This window comes from Ambystoma mexicanum, chromosome 4q (assembly GCF_040938575.1).
Source record: "Ambystoma mexicanum isolate Mex_15411 chromosome 4q, UKY_AmexF1_1, whole genome shotgun sequence".
Taxonomy (NCBI): domain Eukaryota; kingdom Metazoa; phylum Chordata; class Amphibia; order Caudata; family Ambystomatidae; genus Ambystoma; species Ambystoma mexicanum.
This window is the reverse complement of record NC_090928.1, coordinates 1,182,271,832-1,182,294,413: the sequence shown is the minus strand read 5'-3', so window position 1 is coordinate 1,182,294,413 and position 22,582 is coordinate 1,182,271,832. Positions and strand designations below refer to the sequence as shown.

The 22,582-nt window shown below is 48.7% G+C and overlaps 1 protein-coding gene across 1 annotated transcript in view; it reads left to right on the top strand.

Moving 5' to 3' along the window:
• DNAH8 (dynein axonemal heavy chain 8) overlaps positions 1–22,582 on the top strand; it is an 8,835,797-nt gene that overhangs the window by 8,508,360 nt on the left and 304,855 nt on the right. Inside the window, exon 89 of the mRNA XM_069608756.1 lies at positions 6,851–7,007. Within this exon, the coding sequence (XP_069464857.1) occupies positions 6,851–7,007 (157 nt within the window). The remainder of the gene's footprint in view (positions 1–6,850; positions 7,008–22,582) is intronic.

Below are 22,582 nucleotides of genomic sequence, written 5' to 3'. Positions count from 1 at the left end.
ATCATCTTTGACAACTTTTGGCACATACTGCCTACTGTTGCTGGGTTGCCCTTGGGGCTCCCCTTTTAACTTTCTCTGGCTAATCTTGTCAGAACTACAGTTTCCAAAGTTACAAAGGATCTTTGGATCCCTTTTACATTTTATTAGGTGAGACCAGCACCACCCACCTCATGTGGAGTGCTGGGGAGATACCATGCATCCTCATTCTCATTCCAAATGTAACATGTATGTTACAAGGACAAACTTACCTTTAATGGCTGCTGGCAGTGAACCTTTTTATCAATTTGGTGCACCTTTACCGCAGGCTGTTTCTACAGCCCTGTTAAAGGCACCCATGGGTGCTCATTTTACCAATCTGGTCCTGTCTTCTTTTTTTGCCATTTTAGTATTACTTTTAGTATTGCTTGTCCTTTCTTGTTCCTTCCCCTGATATCCAGGGGGGGAAAATCCTTTGAGTTAACTTTATCTTTGACGGGAATGCTGTGGATAACCCGCCCAGGCTCCAGAGTGTCTGTGAAGGCAGAAAGCGAGGGTGGAGTCCAAAACTTTGCACCCCTTTGTCTTCCAGCTTGACTGCGAGAATCCAGTTCAAACTGGGCAGCTGGCTACCCTGAATATTTGAATGTTACATGTCTGTTTGGTTGGCTGGGTTCTGATTCTGGAAGCTGAAGAGGTAGTTGATTAATGGAACTGAAACCAAAGAGAATGATGAAGAAAACACAGCTGAGACAATTTCCAGCGACCGGAGAGCCTGCTGTTACCCTTCCTTCCAATCGACTCGGGACTCTAAAAATGACAACCCCAACCCAGAGCCTGGCGACACCCACGAGGGGCTGCAAAACCCCAATAACCTGTAACCTCAAGCCATTGTACTGTGCACAGTCTTCCAAATTCTGAATCTTTCTGAAACTTTGCGGGCATCCTCCTCCAGAGACATAAATCGAGTCTGAAAAGTCCACTCACCAGAATGCTAAACCTTGCAAATGACGAGAATTTGACCAGTGATATTCTGTCTTCTTCTGTGCTACTGAATAGGCACCAAATTCACAGAGCCATGTCCAGCCACAAAGAAATCTTTGACTGAAGCCTTCTGTGTCGATCTCTACTAAATAAGCCCATCCACGGTCCTGTCTTCTGTCCTCCTGACAAGGAATGCAGTGCCTGGGTTTTTGACTGCAGATCCTGAAGTCACCTTGCTGCAATATTTTTTTTCAAATTAATTGTGTCCTTCCACATATTCCTCATCTTTGATATTCAAGTCTGCTTGCAGCTTGCTTCAGAATAATTTTTTCATAGGGTCGAGCGGTGTGCGGCGCCGATTCTTTGTCCTCGATGGTCCCACGTGACGTTGACGCTGGTATATGAAGCATGCGCATTGACCATTACCTCAGTTCCATGTTATCTGCATTGTTCTCGATACTGAAGACAGGCTTCAGACTGTGGAGCCAAAATATCTATCACAGACCATCACTGCATCTGTCTGTGGTGCTTGGGGTCAGGTCACAAAGTCGACGACTGTGGCTCATGTCAGTCCATGACTTTTAAGGCCTTGAAGGAAAGGAAGGGTAAACTCGATGTAGGTAAGCCCTCTCCCAAATCCCCAGCCGTTACCCTATCTAAAAGATAATCAACCTCCGAATCGATAGATATTTCTCCCGTTAGAAAGCATCCTAAACACCGATGGGGCTCGAGGTCCAGTTCACAACACTCGTCATCCTCTTCTCATAAGAAGAGTAAAAAACGACGTTGCAGATTCTCGTCGTCTTCCTCTGCCAAAAAAGTGTTGTTTCCAAAAAAGAACTCGACTACGGGGGAATGAAAAAACTTCTGCTGAAATGAAAAAATGCTTGAAGTTTTCCAGAGGCAAGCTCCTCCAAGTGCCACTCTGAAGGAGTCTGAGAAAGGAAGCCACCCCTCAGCGTTTAACAAGACAAGTAGGGTGTCTTGTGTGTCTCCTTCTTGTGTGCCTTGAGGCCTGAGCAGAGAGACACCCTGACACAAGTCGAAGGAGTCTTCCTCAACACACAAGAAAGAGCCTGTTTCTGTCCCCTCGAAAGCATTCATCTTCAGTATCGAAGCCTTCAAAGGTATCAAAGTCATTATGTTAATCGCCTGAACTTTCGGGGCTTTCGGGGCATGTAATCCATCTACAGCCATCGAAGCATACTAAATTGTTGGCTAATTCACAGGCTGCTTCGAGGAAGTTGTCTAAGCCTTCGACGCCTTCAACTTCATTGGAGCATTCAGTGCTCTCGAAGACTGTTAAACCAATGACTGATACGCCTAGGTGTCTTAAACCCATTCCTTGACCTGATTTCTTCAGGCAAATGGGATCAATCTTTGAGGAAGATGAAGAGAAAGATCAGCCCCCTCTTGGGTAATAATGTGGGACAGAAATGTTCCAGAAGAGTTGATCTTTGAAGAATCCAAGATGATAAATCTAGTTGAAACTCTAAAAGAGACCAGTAGCTGGGAAACATCACCAGAGACAGAGATTGATAACTCAGAAATGGCTGGTCAAGCTGATCCCTCATACAGAGCTTTAATTTGTAAGGTGGCTGAATTTATGGGGTGGTCCAAATCTGCAGCTACTATGGAGACTGATGACCTCACTGATATTTTAGACAGTGGTCCGGTTAGTGAGGCTGTGTTACCATTTCATGAAACCTTAAGAGTAAGGGCTATGGAAAACTGGCTAAAACCAGATTGTGTTCCAGTGGTTAACAAATTGTTAACAAAGAAATACAGAACTGCTTCTGTGGACCCTCCTTTTATGAACAGGCACCCCACACCAGAGAGCCTGGTTGTTCAAGCAGCAATAGTTTCTTCAAAAGCTGCAGCTTACCCTTCTGCTCTGGGAGATAAGGAGAATAGAAGAATTCACTCTTTAGGAAAAATAGTATTTAGTGCAGTGAGCATGGCGTTAATATCAGCTAATGCTACCAGTGACTTAGTAAAGTACACTCCCACTCTTTGAGTTTTAGCTGCTCTTGCAACAGAACAGATTCCGGAGAGAGAAGAAAGAGAAGATGGAAAAGATGCCATGAGGCAGTCTTTACAGTCCAGCGTGGATAGGGTGGTTTCATTTAGCAGGTCCATGATTGCCAGTACAGTGCTTATGCACATGTCTTGGCAAAGAAAATCGGGATTTTCTGTAGATGTCCAGGCACGCTTACTTGACATGCCATTTCACGGGACTTCCCTGTTTGGTGAGAAGGCTGATAGCCTGGAAAAACTGCAAGCCTCTCGAGCTGCAGCAAAATCATTAGGGGTGGCAATCAGACAACCTCAATCTTCAAATCAAGGATGGCGAGGACGTCCTTTTCTTTTGTATTGCTCCGTCTCTATAGGAAGAGGAACTTCTCACAAAGGGGCCAAAGAAGGGCCTTTGTGGAGGTAGAGGTAGCGGAGGAAGAACTCCCTGTTCAACACCCACAGTTATCCTCAGCTGCAGGTGGTAGAGAAAAATATCTCCCTCACCCACAAGTCTTTGGTAGGAGGCAAACTGTCATATCATCTCAGAGTTGGCAAAGCATAACTTCGGACACATGGGTGCTACAAACTGTAGCAGAAGGTTACTGTCTTCCATTTCTAAAGAGACCTCCTGATTGCCCCCCGATAAGAAGATCAAGCTTGATTCCAGATCCACTCCTCTAACAGGAGATTCTCACCCTTTTGGAGAAAAGTGCAAAAGAATTGGTACCTGAAGCACAGAGAAACCAGGGTTGGTACTCTCCCTACTTCCTGATAGCCATGAAGGCGGGAGGAGTGCGACCCAACTTTGACTTGAGATGCTTCAATATGTTCCTCAGGAAGGACAAGTTCAAGATGGTAACTCTATTGCAGATCCTTCAGGCCTTTCGGCTCCAGGATTGATTGGTGTCATTGGACCTTCAGGATGCTTACTTTCATGTGCCCATACATCAGAAGCACAGAAAGTGCCTGAGGTTCGCAGTTGGTGGGTCTCATTATCAGTTTCGGGTTCTGCAATTCGGGCTCATCTCAGTCCAAGGGTATTCACCAAGCTTATGGCAGTGGGGGCAGCAAGTCTAAGGACGGAAGGGATTCACATCCACTCCTACCTAGATGACTGGTTGATCAGAGCTGTTTCTTTGGAACAGTCTCAGAATTATCTCAGTCAAACGTGCCACTTCCACCACAATCTGGGCTTCTCTCTGAACTTCTAGAATTCCCACTTGACACCTTCAAAGAAGCTTCAACTCAGTGGAGCAGTACTGGATTCAGCTTCGGAAAAAGCATTGCCAACCTAGTTGAGTGCTCATAATCTCTTGCAGATGGTTCACAAATTCCAGAGTGCCCAAATTCTTCCGGCCTACGACTTCCTAAAGTTGCTCAGCTTTATGGCATCTTTCATTCTTCTGGTGCTTCAATTATCTGCAGAATGACATACCTTCTCCAGGTGCCAACAAAGGTCACCCAGGATCTCCTGTGGTGGACCAGCTGAGAGAATGAGATGAGAGGAGAACACATTTGGCAACAATGTCCATAGAGAGCAGTTGTGATACACGCCACCCTCACAGGATGAAGAGCACACATGAGTTATCTTTCAATAAGCAGACACTGGTCTCAGTCAGAGTCCAGACTGCATATCAAACTTTGGGAGCTGAGGGCAATCAATCTAGAGTTGATGACCTTCATGCCCTTAATACGGCAGAAGAGTGTACTGATAATAACGGACAACACAGTGGCCATACACTACCTCAACAAGGGAGGGGGTGTAGGGTCACTGCCCCTGTGCAGAGAGGCACTGGTTCTGGGCTCTCAGAGTATGAATCACTCTTCTAGCAGTTCATCTAGCCGGAGAAAAAAACATTGCAGCGGACGATCTGAGCAGGCAGAGCACAATCTCCCACGAGTGGGAATTAGCTCAGGAAGTCCTTCTGGAGATATTTGCCCTAGTGTGAACCGGAAGTGCAAACTGTTTTACTCCAGGGAATTTCATCCAAGAGGAGCTCTAGGAGAAGCGTTTGTGGTTGACTGGGATTGTCCACTACTGTACGCGTTTCCGCCCATTGGAGTACGTTTTGCAGCTGGCGCAGGGAAAATAAACTAGATCTGTTCATGTGTAAACTTCCCCATGTTCTGTCTTTCTTGTTCCAGTTGACCCTTTCTGGGTTGCAAGTGGCCACGATGACGGGGCTGCTTAGTGTCACTATCTATCTTCAAAAATCTCCAGGTGAGGGGGAGGGGCATACTTCAAAGTTTCGATTGTGGTACAATTTCTGGAGGTCTTAACCAATTTGTTTCCGCCTACTCGCTTCATTGCCATCATGGGATTTAAATCATGTATTAAAAAGTCTTATGGGAGCTCCATTTGAGCCCTTACATTTGTGTCCTTTGAGGATGTTCACTATGAAAACGGCCGTTCTAGTAGCTATCACGTCTGCCCATAGGGTAAACTACAGGCCTTATCTTCCAAACAACCTTTTATGTCCTTTTTCAACGATAAAGTAATTTTAAGAGTGAGGTCATCTTTCTTTCCAAAGGTTGTGTCAGAGTTTTATTTATCACAACATATTGTACTCCCATCTTTTTACCCTCCTCCTCATCCATCAAAAGAGTAGGAGAGACTACATTGTATAGACACAAAAAGGGCACTAAGCTACTAAATTCCAAGAACAGCTAGTATTCGCCAAGATGATCAGCTTTTCATTGGTTGTGGTGGCCAAATATTAGGCATGGCAGTCACAAAACCAACAATCTCTCGATGGATTGTAATGTACATAACAGAGTGTTACTCATTTGCAGGCAAAGATTCACCCGTAGATTTGAGGGAACATTTCCCCTAGAGGATTGGCTGCTTCTTCAGCTCTGGAAAGAGGTGTGCTGGTGCGCGACGTTTGTAGAGCGGCAACCTCGTCGTCCCTGCATACTTTCAGTAAATGTTACTGTGTAGATTCTTTTTCAGGAGAGGAAGCCAAATTTGGCAATGCTGTCCTCCATAAAATTAACAAATAAGAAAATTCTTGGCACCCACCGCCTAACCGCATATGTTTACAAGGCACTACTACCTAAAGGAACAGGACACAATGGAGACCAGAGTTGGAAGGGTGATCCTACAGCACCTGTTCCAATAAGGTAGGCCTTTATACATTGCACCACCATATAATCTATTCAAAGCATGTGTAAATCTATGAAAGATCCAATTTGGAAGAAGGAAGTTGCTTGCTGTAATTCCTGTTCTTCATTATTGGTATCTTTCATAGAATCAGAAGCGCCTTCCCCCACCCTGATGTATAAAGGTATAAAGGCTAATACCGGACTTAAGGAATCTCCTTACACATTGGGTTAGAATCTGAAGATGGCCTCTAGGGGTGGGGCTTGGTACTCGACATCCCATTGGATGGGGCTGACAGCACCCATAAAGAAGTGGACAGACTTATTAAAATGAAGAAATGTGTAACCAAGGATTCCCAGCCTGATGACAAGGAATATTCAAAGCATGTGAATCTATGAAAGATACCAATGCTGGAGAACAGGAGTTACAGGTAAGTAATTTACTTCTTCCTTAGCCTGTACGTGTGGGGCGGACCTGAGGTGATTGGGTACAGATGTCACCATATATTCTATCCATAATATCACCGTCAGAGTCATGGATGATAACATCCTCAAGCGGAGCCGATACACAGCCGCAGTGCACCTCGGGGTGATGAAAAGGTTTTAAAAGCCTGACTTGTGCCTGGAGGTTTTTTCTAAGATGATCTGTGGAGGATGTACTAATCTATGAGCAGTAACATTCACAATGGTAACTCTTTGTTTTTGTATACTGTATTTTTTCATTGGGACATTGGCTATAATGAGTTTTCTAACAAATACACATTTCGTTTAGATACCAGAGCAATACAGCTGCAGAGGTTCTTGACACCATTACTAATATTCAACCAAAAGAAGGTGGAGGCGGAGCAGGGGAAACACGTGAAACCATTGTGTACCGCATAGCTCATGATATGCAGGAAAAATTACCTCCTAATTATATTCCTCACGAGGTAGGTTGCATGTAGCAGTTTGGAGGGCTTCAAACTGAGTTTCTTTGGCAATTATATTTGTCTGAATAATGTCTGTTTGCGTCTAATATTTATTGTATACTCTGAAATAATTGAAACATTTCATTGCCTGTGAAAGTGGCAAAATTAAGTTTCCACTTTCAAGAAGGGAACTGTGTTTTCTTCTAAAAGGCAAACGTATGTAGTATGTATACATAGGACTAATAAAGCACAAACATAGCTGGGAAGCAATAGAGCACTGTACATACCGGAATGTGTTTTGGGGTAGGATGTACAAATCTATATAAATTGGTCAGTGTTGATTGAGCCACACTTATGGCACTTTGCTACTTAGCTGGGACCATACCCTTGTGTCATGATATATCATCTTGTTCAAAATGTGGCAAAGACAATGGCATGGTCGCCAAACTATCACTGGGGGTCATTCCGAGCATGGAGGTAAGCTAAAAACCATGCCGGTAATGATTTACCGGCATTGTTTACCGCTACATGCTATTCTGACCCCTCAGACCGCTAATTACGGCACCGTAAACTACAATGCTGTAATTATCGGTCTTGCGCGCGCCCCACCATGCCAAAATTAGCGGCATAGCGTAAACCGGAGCTGATCGCGAGTAAGGAGCACACATAAATAACGGCCTCCTCAAGCCCGTAAAGTACCTTACCGGTATGGAGTACATACAGGCATCTCAGAGAAGGAGTAAAGAACCCTGAGCAGTGGTTCCCAGAGCCACAGGTGCACACAATCAGCACAGGTGGAGGCAATGGAGTCTGCCACAGCAGAAAAGGAACACACCCACACACCACACCCCCTCCCACACCAGGATGACACCAATAGAACCAGCAAGGGCACAACCACAAAAACTTCAGCAACAACACCAGGCCCCCCCTTTGAGGAGACGCAGGGAGAGAAGGAGGGGGAGATAGGCCCTGCATGCAGCACCAGTGCAGCCTCCGTCACCACCTCAGCAGCCCCCATGCACACGCAGCATGTCCGGCCACTCAAGGAAAACCCTTAGCAGATAGACACCCCTGACCACCTTGACTGTGACACCGTCACAACCATATTTGGCCTGAGACATAACGAGATAAGCGAGCAGCATACAAATATACACTGCTAACCTGGCACAAGTGATGGTGTTGCCTGTGCCCCACACCCATGCCACAGGCACCTACCAGCACAAAGTAGTGCCCATGCATGGCATGTCACAACCGTCCATTACACGGACACATAAACAAGTGCTGTTTCACCTCCCCAAGCACACAAGGGCCTACCAATCCCCAACATGGACCACCCAGGAGATACACAACAGTAAAGCTGGACCTCATGCATATGGAGGCATGCCAAATGACATTGGTGCCCCTGACAGCACCCATGTGTCGTATGTGGACCAGCATGGCATGCAGGTGGCAGACTGCAACTGCAAACAATACCACTCCCCCTACGTGCAGATGGAATGCAACGCAACCAAGAACCGCACACATGGGTGGGCCTGACATCAAAGAACTACACATGACTCAAAGGGCCAGCAGTTCACCACGCTACCGTGCCACATGGTGCAACATGCAGGATGACGTGCCTTGCTGCCTGTTGAGTCGTCTGACTGTGTCATGCAAGTGCATTGGTGGCATGAGGTGGGTGCCTGCATGAACCAACTGGGTTGAAATGATGAAGCCATCGTACGATGTTCACCCCAACAACCAACCTGCTACAGAACCAGTGCAACGGCACATGAGAACAGATTACCACATCGATGGAATAAGGCACTCACAATACATTACATCTCCACCATCTGACAAGGGAAAATCCCACTACACTTGCACCACTCATTGGCGGCCACCACAACCGTAAGCGCATATAGGAAGACACACTGCATATGCACAATGTGGCTGCCCCCAGCATGGCACCACATCAGAGACCAATCCCTGGAAGCGGATTGAACTGAGGGCAGCAGAGATACCACACCACGTCACCGGCATGGCACACCCATAGGAGTATTGGGATTCACCAAAGCACGTATCTGTCATGCCGCGAGGCAGGTGGAGCCTGTGGAGCCACTGGCGGCGCAGATACTAGCACTACACACGCCCCGCTCACTCGTCACGTACTCCTGAAGCTCCGTTCTAGTGTTGCGCGCTGACGCGACTCTGAAGCTTAAAAGCCTTTCGCTTCCGGTTCGCAGACGCGTTGCAACGCATCCGGTTTCCTTGATCCCCGAGAGTGCTCTACGCTCTGTGCTTTTTGCAGCTTTCTAGCTCGTGTATTTTCTCCGTTCGGTCCCCGATCCCTATTCGGGTTCCGTTCCTACTCTCCTACTAGCCTGTTCCTTTTTTTTACTGAGCTTGTTTGTTCCCCCTGTTTTTTTTTCTGTTCCTCTCATTTCCCCTTACTCTCCCTCCAGTCTTCTAGCCCACCCCTGTCCCATCTTACTTTATTCCGATTTCCTTACCACTGCTCTGTTCTGCCTTCTGTTTCCGTCTCCTCCTTCCCTCCTCTCATCTTTCTGCTGGATTCCCTGTGTACCAGACCTCGGCCTGTTTTTTTTTTTTTTCTTTTTTAATTTTTTTATTATATTCCAACCAACAAAACAATACAGACCAAATATACAGTGTAAGATTCAATAATACAATTTCACATTTGTACATTATACAATTTGATCTCTGTTCCCCAAATCCCACCCCCCTTACGAGCCTATCAAGTCTATTTACTCTGTATTCGCACCGCTTGGTGGGGTCTGTTTTCCATTGGAATCCGCCAGATCTGGCGTCGTTCCAAACAATTCCGCTATCAGTGATTTCCAAGCCAATAGGGTTCCCACCTCTTCAACCAATGTGACTCCTTTATCCGCAAGTTTCGCCCCTATCTCACTCCAGAAACACCCAACCACAGGGCAGGACCAAAACATGTGTACCATGTCGACCTGTTCTTCATCACATTTGGGACATGCTTGTCTACCTGCATTTTTAAACCTTGATATCTTCAGGGGTGTCATGTACGCCCTATGCGTAATATATAATTGTATTTGTTTCAACCTAGCGTTTCTCGACACCTTTTGATGATACCACAAAGCACGCTCCCACATCCCATCCTCCATCGGGACTCCCACCTCAGTTTCCCAGTCTAATCTTAGCTGCGTTGGTTCTCTACCAATCTTAAGCATCAGCATGTCATACAATCGTGAAATCTCGTGCCCTCCCTCTGTTAAATCATATATCATGTCCACAGTATCATCCGGCTCTTCTTCAAGAGTAGTTTCAGGCCACGTTTTCTTAATTTCCTGTACCAGTCTATTATACGTAATATATTGCCCTATGTGTAGCCCGTTTCCTCCCCCAGCTCTTCAAAATGTATAATGGCTCCCTCCCGCCAGACATCTCCCACAGTTGCCAACCCCACCGATTCCCAATGGTTCCTGATCATCCTCCGTAGCTGCACATCACCCCTGGCCAGTGCAACCAGTGGTATCTGCGGGGAGCACGGAGCCGGGATTTCCATCATCCGGCACGCTCGGCGCCAGATCCTCCACCCAAGCATCAACATCCTAGGGCGCTCCTGCAGTTCTGTTTCGGCAACCAGATCACTTCTTTTAAATAAAATGGGGCACAGTCTGCACCGAACAATCTGGATTTGGGGGTTCCTTCATCCGAGAGCCATTTAGCAATGTACTGCAATTGGCTCGCTACATAGTAGGCCTCATAGTTGGGGAGCCGTATCCCCCCTTTTCCGTAAAAATTGTGCAACTTCCACAGTGCCACCCTGCACCTAGTGCCCTGCCACAAAAAGTCCCTACATATACTATTGAACCTGGTAAAAAACTTCCCAGGTATGAAGTGTGGAATGTTCCCAAAATAATGCAGAAGTCTGGGAAGGACCACCATCTTAAGCATTGCGCTGCGCCCCATCATTGCTAGCGGCAGCTTCCCCCAAAATTGCATACTTTTCTCAATTTTTGCTACGGCTACCTCCGTATTGTGTTTATGTTCTTGTTCTACCGTATGATACACATCTACCCCAAGGTACCGAAAGGTATCAACGGCCCAAGGGGCTTGCAGCACCGGCAGCTGCTCTACAGGGAGTCCCTTATAGCTACCTAACGGGAAAATTACAGACTTCTGAGGGTTCACAGCTATTCCAGACAGCCCCGCATACCGATCCATAACCTCCAAGATGTACTGGAGATTCTCCTCCGGGTACCTCAGATACAATAGCAAATCATCTGCATACAAGGAGATCAGGTGTCGCTCCCCTCCCACTTCGATGCCTATGGTGTCATACTGTTGTCTGAGATATATAGCCAAAGGCTCCAAAGCCAATATGTATAACATGGGGGACCATGGGCATCCCTGTCTAGTACCTCTGCCCCGTCTTAACTCTGGCCAGCGGCTCACTGTATAACATCTTTGCCCATCTTATGTATCTAGGCCCCATCCCATATTCCGCCAGAGCCGCCAGCAGCCATGGCCACTTGACAAAGTCAAAAGCCTTTACCGCGTCCAAGGACACTACTGCCATGTCACCCTCGTTCCCTCCCGCCCATTCGATGACTCGGTGGAGTCGCCTGTGATTATGAGTTATGTTCCTATTTGGAACATAACCCGTCTGATCAGGGTGTATGAGTTTGTCTATGACTCTTCGCAGTCTGCTTGCCAAAACAGCTGTTAGTATCTTGCTGTCTTGATTCAGCATCGATAGTGGTCTGTAGGAGCCACAGCTGTGTCCAGGCTTATTTGGTTTAGAAAGCGGAATTATAACTGCTTCCCTAAGCGACTCTGGCAGCTGTCCCGTCTCAAACGCCTCATTTAGCATATTCAGCATCGGAGGGAGCACTTCTGCTATGTATGCTTTATAAAACTCACTCGGAAGCCCGTCCGCCCCTGGGGTCTTACTAGTAGGCAATTGTCTCACCACCGCTTCTAGCTCATCCAAAGTGATTGGCGCATCCAACTCTTCCCTCTCTTCAGCACTTATCTTGGGCAGACCTATTTCTTCGAGTGTTTCTTTTATCGTTTCTTGACTATCCTCCTCCACGTCCCCATACAGCTCCCTGTAGTAGGTAGCAAACTCCTGATTAACTTCTTCCTGGGTGTCGGCTACACTGCCATCGTCCCTTGTTATTGTCCTAATGGTGGGCCTGGGGGTTTCGCTCTTATATAACCACGCCAGAAGTCGTCCCGTTTTATCACCACCCGCGTGCTGCCTCTCTATGTATTTCTTATAATTCAGTTTACACAACCTATCCCAATGTTCTCCACACGTCTGTTGTAGTTGAAGTATCAGCTCTGTATTCGACCCAGTATCGCCATACTCCTTTTGCGCTCGTTCCAACTCCCTTTCGGCTGCATGCAAGTCAGTCAGGATTCCGCCCTGTAAACTTTTAGACTTTGCTATGGCCACGCCTCTCCACACCACTTTAAAAGCCTCAAATAACGTGCACGCCGAATCTACACTACCCGTATTCTCCTCAAACTAATTTATGATCTCCTCCCTTATATCTTCTTTGAACACAGGATCTTTAAGCGCTTCTGCTCGGAGCCGCCACGTTGGGATCCTTGCTCTCTTGGAGGGCAGTATTGCCAGCCGACAACCAAGGGCGAGTGGTCCGACAGGACTCTCATTTTATATTCTGTCTGCACCATTTCCATCATTATGCCTGACGTAGCAAAGATATAGTCTAGTCTAGTAAACAGCTGTTGTGGGGCAGAATAGTGAGAGTACTGTTTTTCTTGGGGGTGCATCATTCTCCATACATCTGCCAGGCCAAAATCATCTAGCAGCTTTTGTAACACACGTGTCGCCGGGGCAGGTTTATCTAACTTCTGATCTGATCTGTCCACCCTGGGGTCTAGTACACAGTTAAAATCTCAACCCCAGATTACCACACTTCCCATGCACATGCCAAGGTTAGCACTCAGGGTTTTGAAATATGTCGCTGTATTCTGATTGGGTGCGTATGTGTTGACTATACTTATCTCTCTGTTCTCTACCATTCTCCCTTCTGTTTCAGCAGTTTCCTGTAGCACATGAAAGGGGACATGCGGTGCCACCCAGATAAGGACCCCTCTAGCATAAGCCGAGTATGTTGAGCCCACCACCACTCCTTTCCACTTCCTCATAATCATACCCAGTCTCTCTTTCGTCAAATGAGTCTCCTGTAATAGCGCAATGTCTATCTTTTATCTTCGCAGGTAGAGCATAACCTTATTTCTCTTCAAATAACTGTTTAGACCCCTGACATTCCACGTAATTATCTTAAGGTCCCCCATGGCTTGTTATGGCTCCAACCCCCACCCCGGCCGTGCAATCCACTTCTCGTTTCTGTTCTCGTCTACATAGGCTCGTACCCCAGTTCAAACTTCCCCTAACTACACAAACACCAAACACCCCTCCCTCCCCACCTTCCAATGCTAAATTCACTCCAAACTCCCCACTTGCCTCCCCCCACCCGTCCCTTCCCCAACAACACCCTCCCCAACTGTTGACCAGCTCCATTCCTGGATCTCAGGCACCCCCACATCTAGCCCTGCCTAGTACAAGTCTATGCCCAGGACTCAGTAGGGTGAAGCCGCCCTAATGGCCGCTTAACTCCTAATTTCCGGGGTAGGTTGCCCCCTTCCTATCGCTCCTATTTGCTAATTTAAAGCGCTTTCCATCAATACTATATAGTTACCAGTTGCAATGTACCCACTATATTCCAGTCCATGTCCAGCACCAGGCCCGACTGGTATCCAGTGTCTAGCCGATTTCAATTCCCCAAAATGACCCATATCACCCTCCCACTTACCCCGCAATGTCTGTGGCACCAGATCTTCAGTTGTCATGCTCCTGCCGGTCGCGATCCGCTTCTTGCTCTGGGCAACCCTGCAGGTCCAACCACGTCACCGCATCCTCCGGGGTGTCGAAAAAGAACACTTTGCTCTTGTGTAAGACCTTCAACTTCGCCGGATACAGAAGCATGTATTTGATGCCTGCTGCACGCAGACTCCTTTTGACGGCCACGTAGCTGTACCTCTGTCTCTGCACCAACATCGTGTAATCCGGGTACGCGGTGACGTTGGTGGATGCTCTCTCTATCGTTCAGCCTTTACGAAAATATTCCAGAATCTTCTCCCTGTCTCTGTAGTTCAAGATCCTCGCAATGATCGGTCTCGGTGGAGCCCCAGGTCGTGGTTTCCTCATTAAGGAGCGGTGCGCTCGCTCCACCGTGAACCCCTGCGAAAGCTTGCCTGCTCCAATCCCCTGGAGAATCATGTTCTCTACATAGTTCGTGGGACCCTGGCCCTCTTCTCCCTCCGGCAGGCCGACCACCCGTATATTATTTCTTCTCACCCTTCCTTCCGCCTCTTCGACCAGATTCTCGAGATTGGCAATTTGCTGTTTCAGGACATGAACCTCCTTTGCGTTGCTCGTGCTGACATCTGTATTGGTCTTGACTGCCCCCTCCAGGCCGCTCGTTCTTTCTGACAGTGCCCTGACATCCTGTCGTAACAAGGTAAGTTCAGACCCCACCACATCAATCTTATTCTCAAGAGCTGTTCGCAGCTCAGCCATTGCCGAGCCCCATTTAGTACTCAACTCCGCTATGGCATCTAGGATCTGCTGCTTGTCTCCCTCTGGGGCGTCCCCCACAGGGGTCACGGCCGCGCACTGCGCCGATGTGGTAGGGGTTTTCTGCGTTTTTGCGAAGACCTCCATTGTGGGTTGTTGAGTCTTGGCTCTTAGTCCTTTCACAGACATAGTGCAATTGTTAGGGCTCGTCCAATACTCTCAATTGTTGGGGTCTCTATCTTCTTTCTTCCATTCACTATAGCCCATGCAGCTATTATTCAAATGGACTGTAGCCTCTCACGTATGACTTTCTTCTCATGGGTCTCGTTAACACAACCGTCACGGCAAAGAAGGGTTCCGAGCGTGGTCCTATAAATATGTTGCGTGCTTCACCATCCACTCCTTTCGTCTTTATGTTCTGTGCCAAGTGTCCCTGTGTGTGTCAGGAATGTTGGGCCGCTTTGATGCTTGTCGTACACTGTCGTGCACATAGTCTGCTCGGTACTCACAGTGAACCCGTAGCGCCTCAACTCCGTTGTCCGCTTATTGTCCAGGCCCCGGGTGGGGCAACACTCAGGCGCATGATGTGGTCAGTCCAAGCACCACTGTGCTGGGATTCGCTGCTGTTATCCCGCCAGGCAGCCCTGATTACCGAATGCTGCTTGCGCACTCCGTGCGCACCTGCGCTCAATCAATGCCCAATCTTCACTATGGAAGCTGTAATCCGTTCCGCTTAGCCTTTGTAGTAATGCCCCAGCGCGTTGATCTTTGCGTCCCGTGCGCAGGCGTTACAGCGCTGCCCATAACACACGGGACCACACCATCTGCAGTGCACGTGCGTTTGCTATGTGTGCTCTGTGGCTTCCAGGTCAATTTACCCACTGCTTCTGGTGCTACCGGCAGTCTGTTGTTGCCTGCCCTCTTCACTGCGGTTTGCCCATCATCTTTGCCGCCGGCCACTCATACCCCCCTGCACTTTTAATGTGCTGGGTCGCCTGTCATGGGGGACTACAAGTATCACTCACACGAGGCCATACTCCAAGCCACCTCCCTTGTCCACAGCTGGGAGAGTCTGTGTTGTTTAAATTACTTGCATCCCTTTTACATTTGTATGCCTCTATGCCGCTCTCACTGCCGTATCATGATCCAAGCTTGCTACTTTGTTTGTGTAGAGCCCATCGGCTATGAGGGGGATATCCCTCCGTTCTGCACGGCTGTGTCTCACAACATCCATGTGTCTTCATGACACGCTGTCGGGCAACGGCAGTGCCCGTGTGCTCTATCTGCTGCACAGTGCGGTCCCGTGTGTCCACCGTCCGCCACGTCCGCCGCATGGGGGGCAGCGTGCCTCACCCGCTCACGTTCACAGTCCTCCGCCAGTCATGCAGCCACCCTCTCACAAGCTGTCCCTGCAGCCCATGAGGGCCACTCCGTCCGCCCGGCATGTGGGCTTCCAGTTGTGCGCTCTCAGTAAGGCTCCGGGCGCCTTGCAATCCGCTTCAGTGCATTCCAAATGAGCCGATCAGTGCTCACGGAGGCTCCTTTGTTGTGGGCTCGCCACCATCTTGCGGGCAGCTCTTTGTCCTCAATCAGCAATTGCAAGCCAAATAACTCCAGATATTGCCCATCAATTGTCACAGGAGTAAGCGCGTTGGATTTCGCTTACTTTCCGATTGCAGCCATCCGCTTTTCTATTGCTGGAATAAGTGTTTTTCAGGCATGCGCCCATACGGATCAGTTTTTGGATCAGGAGCTCATGGAGCAAGCAGCCTATTCCAAGGCTGCTAGGCCACGCCCCCGTTGAGACCTCGGCCTGTTATTATCGGATTGTCTACTGTTCTGCTTGGATACCTTCTGCAGTTGCTTTCTGTGTACCAGTTCCTGGCTCGCTATTGGACTGTCGACTACTCCTGATTCTTTTTCCTTTGGATTGGTTTTCCATCTAGTGATCATCCTTTCTCTTTGGACTGCCTTCCTCCGGAGCTCCTCCAATATTTCTGCGCCAACCATCTCATCTGACTGACCCCGTCTCAAGACGACATCTCAGGGGTTTTTTGTGCCTTAGGGCTTTTTCCCCTTGTTGGCGTTCCCGGAGGGGGGCCCCAGGCACCCTTTCTTGGGTAGCAGGGTGGCTTCCTTCCGTGGCCGTCCATATCTTCACAAAAAAACAGGAGCGACCTAGAAGAAGAGGAGAGAAGGGTACGGAAAGGAAAGAAGAAGGTGAGGAGCTGGGGGAGGGTGGAGAATCTGAAACAACGTACTCTGACGAGGATTTCGCAGACCCCAGTGACAGTATCAGAGCAGGATGATGACCATGAGCCACTGACTACAGCCATCACACCCAAATACGATTCTACACAGTACACAGCACCACATGGATCTAACATCAGGACAGCAGCATGCATCAACGGAACATGTACCACGAGATGTCCATGCTATCGTTCACGGACCATCTTGAAGACGCAACCCCCCACAGCATTCCATTGTATTGGACACATATTGTGTCCATGAATGTGCGGAATGCATCCATGGACATGTGCATATGGCCATCAGTGAAACCCTGCCATGTCAGCCAAGTTCAGTTCTCCACCATGACAGTTCAAACACTCACCTTATTTGGATAGACATGCAGCTGTTGGTGGCTGTCCCTTGACACCATGGTACATGACCCCTGTCAGTAACCCACAGAACAGGCCCAGGGAGCACTAAAACACTGGCCATACCCGTGCATGCGTGTAGATGAAGCAGTCACCTGGCTTGCGTAAGGCACATATGAGTTGGCGAAGCAGGACTGGTGGGTGACCCATCCACTGCTATCTGGTGTCCAAAAAACCCATGTCATATGTGTAGCTGAACAAAATGTGCATCCCTACAATTGCGTCTCTCTCCCCTGACATGGTACTGCTACTACCACATGACGATGTGGTGAAGGTGGAGGAGGAAGTGGCAAGAAAGCATCATGGAGGCAGTGCACTTGAGGGACATGTAATGCGCCAAAAAAAGAGTGGACAAGATGTCCAGAACAAAAGTCAGCAGAGGGTGGCATAACATGGGCACACAGGGCACTGGATGTGTGTATACTTGTACACCATGGACTGTCGGACGTCATTATACACATGCTCAATGATAAATGTCCACAACGGTTGAACTTTGCAACATCAATAGTGTATTGTGAAAAAGGTATTAGTGAGAACATTATCTGCAGCCCCCCTCCCTCCCAACTCCACAACAAACCATCACCCCCCTAAACCCCAACACCAGAACAAACCCTCACCCACCTCCCCCCCCCCAACTCCACAGCAGTGGTCCCATGTAGGACGTAAAGGCCACATGTGGCAGCAATGATTATTGTTTCTTGCTCCACTGGCCCGGGGGAGGCATATCCCTGTGCCGCATGGAACGCCGAGTGTGTCTTGCTGGGCTGCCTTGTGTGGCCTCACTGGATGCGGGCGTGTCCGCCTGCTCTGGCTGGGCATTAGAATGGCCTGCCTCAAGGGCATTGGCTATGCCGCCAAGGATGTGACACAGACGGGTTGTGCTATCAGTGACAGTGTCACACAACCGGTTGGTGCAGTTGGTGAGTGCCTGCCACATTTCCCTTACTCCATCATGCCATTGAACCCTGGCCTGGCGGTTGTCCTCCATGAACTCTGTTATGAGGTCTGCCAGCTGATTCACTCGACGTGTGCCGAATGATGGAAAACCATTGCTGAACAAACGTGCCCCTGCATGCTCGGGCGAGGGCTGTACCGGTGGACTTGGGACATCATCATCATACCCCTGCGGGACAATTTGAGGACTACGGACAGGTGTTGGTGCATCTCCACAGTCACTACATGAGGCCAGGGGTACAATGCAGGGCTCCGGGGTGTGGACTGTGTGTGTGGGCCGCCCTCCTCGGACGCCCCACAGATGGATGACGGGCTGTCCACACACTCGTCAGGGCCGGTAGCAGCAGCCTCCCCAGAGATGCTCGACTGTGCCGATGTTGTGGTTGGCATTGTGGCTGGCGCCAATGCTGGGATGGATTGTGGTGGGGCAGCATCCAGTGGCCTTTCCGGAGCCGGGGAGGGGGGCTGTTCTTTTTGGTGCAGGGATTCACCTGACCCTGCCACTACGCATGGAGGTGCTTGGCACGCTTGATTGTGGCTCGGCGCTGTCATGGTAGAAAAGAGGGACAACATGAGTGATTTTAAGATGTCCTATTTGCATACATGGCTGCATTCACATTTCAGTCAATTGCGGTTTGTGGCCTTTTGGGTGTAGCTACGGCAGTGGTACATGTGCATGACTCGTCGTGGCCTGGTTATGTGCAGTTTGGCTGGCACAATGCCGAGCCGGCTGCACAGTGTGCATGATGGGATGTGCAAGTTAATGCACTATGGTTGATGTGCGTTATGTACTCGCACTTGGCCCTTGATTGCGTGGGACTTGCCTCTGCATTGGTTGGATGGGGGGAGGGCAACACGAGAAGGTGCCTTCGATGGCCCTTGGGGCAGTTTGAATCATGCAATGGACATTGGCAGTGTACACTGTGGACACTCACCTCCTTCGGCAGAAGTCATTGCCCCGCACTCCATGTTCCCCACGCCCTCGATCGATTCTGTGCCAATCAGAGCCGCACATGTCTCCTCCCACGGCTCTAGTTGCACAGGGGTACTTGGACCGCCTCCCGTCTGCATGGCCTGACTCTGGTTGCTGGAGAGGAGGCCCCGCACCCGCAGGTCATCCCACCGCTTGCGGCAGTCCCTCGGGTTGCGGGGGGTGTTGCCTACAGCACTCACCCTCTGGGCAAGTTCAGCCCAGATGTTCTTTTTGCGGAGGATAGACTCCCTCCGCATGTCGTTGCTGAAAACGACTTCTGCATGCTCAGCCAGGAAGTCCACCATGGCCTGGAGTTCCTCTGGGCTGAATCTCCTCTTGCAGATGCGGTCCGCAGCCTTCTTTGGAGCTTTCGGCATGTTGGGTGCTGGCGGATGAGGATGGCAATGGATTGTGTTTTTAAAGATGGCCGCCGCTCTCCTTCCCGATCCTGTGCGATGACGTAATTTCCGGTTCCTTTTTTTGCGGTGACCGTAATTTACGGTATCCATAAATTACGGTCACTGTTATGTACTGACGCTACTGCTTCCAAGGCGGTGTTATTTATGTGTCGCAGCATGCCGGTAGGGGGTTTGCGGGTCATTTAGCGGCAGGCTGCTCGGTTCTTTCCCGGCATGGCGAAAAGCGCGTGTCCGTGAGGTCGGAATGGGCCGCAATTAGCGGTCTGACGCCAGGGCGGTGTTGTACTTTACGCCATGCCGGAAAATACCGGTACTTACCTCCGATCTTGGAATGAGGGCCACTGTCATGACTCTTGGATCAGCATTGAAGTTATCAGGATAAAGATATGAGACAGAGACATTTAAACACATTGTCCTCATTACGATGTTGGCCGTAACCTGCTGGGTCTACCGGCGGGTTGCCACCAACCTCGTAACACTGTTTCCGCCGGCTGATAGCCTGGTGCCACCGGGATATTACAAGTGGCAACGGACCAGGATGTCAGGCGGTGGAAACGGAAAGTCCCCATTCCCATGGAGTCCATTTGGACCTACTGCACATGCCAGAGATTCGCCCCATTCCACTCGGGCCATTCCCGTCCTACTTTCACAGACCAGGGAACAAATACTTCATCACAATCCGGAGTCACTCAAGGTCACGTCATAGCTCTTCACTTTGCAAAGAGGAATGCAGAAAAATCCTTCAGGCAGCAAGAGCTGTGTCTACCAAAAGGACATACAGACACAAGTCGAACCGGTTTTGCAAGTGCTGTGCACAACAAAAACTGCACCATCTGGAAGTGGAACCTCATCGACTTCTTCTCTACCTTCTAAGTCTAGCACAAGGAGGACTGTGCTATGCCTTCATCCAGATGTAATTAGCAGCTATCTCCAGATACAACAGAAGGAGGAATGTTGTTCAGTGAGAGTCAACAAGCATTTCATGAAAGTTCTTTCCTACATTTTCCCACCAATAAAAAAGACTCCACCAGAGTGGACTCTCAATATGGTGCTTTCAGGGCTCATGTGATCACCTTTCAAGCCTCTGGCAATGTCACATATACATATTTTTTTTGGAAGGTCGCTTTCTTGGTGGTAATCACCTAATTCAGAAGAATATCAGAACTCCAGGCCCTAGCTGTCAATGATCCGTAGCTGCATTTGGAAACGATAAAGTGATATAGAAACATATCCGCACTTCATTCCAAAGGTGCTCACAGATTTCCATGTGAACTCCACAATCGTATTGCTGGCAGTTTTTCAAAATGCAAGGTCGCCGGCGGAGGTGGCATTACACTCCCTAGACGTAAAAAGGGCAATACATTTTTTATCTTGGCAGGACAAAGTCCTTCAGGGATACCACACAATTATTTGTGGCTTTTGGCCCCTCAAACAGAGTGAAGCCCATAATGAAACAAGGCACAGCCAGGTAGATTACATTGGCTATGTCAAGATGCCATGAGAAAGACAAAAGACAGTTGAAGGCTGTAATACACACCCACTCTACTAGAGCAATGGGGGCGTCAGCGGCATTGTGGACTGGAGTCCCACTGACAGACATTTGATGTTCTGCCATCTGGGCTGTGCCCCATACGTTCACAAGGCATTACTGCCTAGAGGGATAGGACGTGGCGGAGACCGGAGTTGGAAGAGTGGTCCTACAGCACCTTTTATAATAAGATAGGCCTTTATCCTTCACACCACCATATATTTGTGGTAAACTGCTATGTTGTTCTACCTGCACACCACTTTCTTCGATGTTGCAGGTAAGGCCTGTAGGCCTCCAGAGACCCCTTTCCAGCCAGCTGCTTGTTTTATTTTTTTTTAGGCTTCACCCACCGATCGCTCTCTCCTTTGCCTCTTCCGTAGTTCCCCACCCTGCTCGCATCCCAACCCCCTCCCCTGATTGGTCACCAGAAACCCACTTAGATCGGACTCCCAGGGCAGCACCTGCCTGTGCAGCTCCCTTGGTGAAGGACCCGAGGTAAAGGCAGCAGCTCCTGTAGAAGCAGCCTCAGACCGTGTTGGCCCATGTTAGCCTGTGGTGCCTGCGGCCGTCGACCATCAGCTACCAAGAAGGTCAGTGACCAGTAGTGACTCATCGAAAATCTTTCTACCCCCACCGGTTATGTCCTATCACAGTTAGATTCGAGCCCAGCCAAATAGTGTCATTACGTAGTTTGCCCACAATAGCCATAATTTGCATCTAGTTAACATTTAGTTCTTAGCCATATATTGTTCCAAGACAGACTATCCAAACGAGAGATATATTGTTTCTCAGATAGCCCAAAGACAAACTTTGGTCTCAGTAGATTATACACAAGCCACATGCGTCAGATAGCATCCTCTCATATCTAGCCTGACTTCCCCAGACAACCTGACTGAGACAGGCAGCCTAAAATCAGAATTGGCACGACTGTGCCAACTAGCACTAATCAGGAATTTAAAACAGAGTCTCTCTGATTACTATCTGCCTTTGTGTTCCTGCTACTACTTCAATTGCATTTACTGCTGTCCACCTGTGTCAAGCCTTTTCTCCTTCTATCCAGGTGTCTCAAATCTAGGTGTTTTATTTACTGCCTGACATTCTGTGAACCCTAGGCCTTTCTCCCTCTATCCAGGTGTCTCAAACCTAGGTGTTTAAATTACTGCCTGGCATTCTGTGAACCCTAAGGCCCTCCATCCAGGTGTCTCAAATCTAGGTGTTTTAATTACTGCCTGACATTCTGTGAACCCTAGGCCCTCTATCCAGGTGTCTCAAATCTAGGTGTTTTAATTACTGCCTGACATTCTGTGAACCCTAGGTCTTTCTCCCTCTATCCAGGTGTTTTAATTACTCCCGTACCCAAATTGTAATGCGAAACCTAGGCCTCTCTCCTGATATACAGGACTCTCAAATCTAGGTGTGTTCCCCATATATACCTATTATATTACGAAACCCACTGTATTGTGAAACCTACCCAATATCT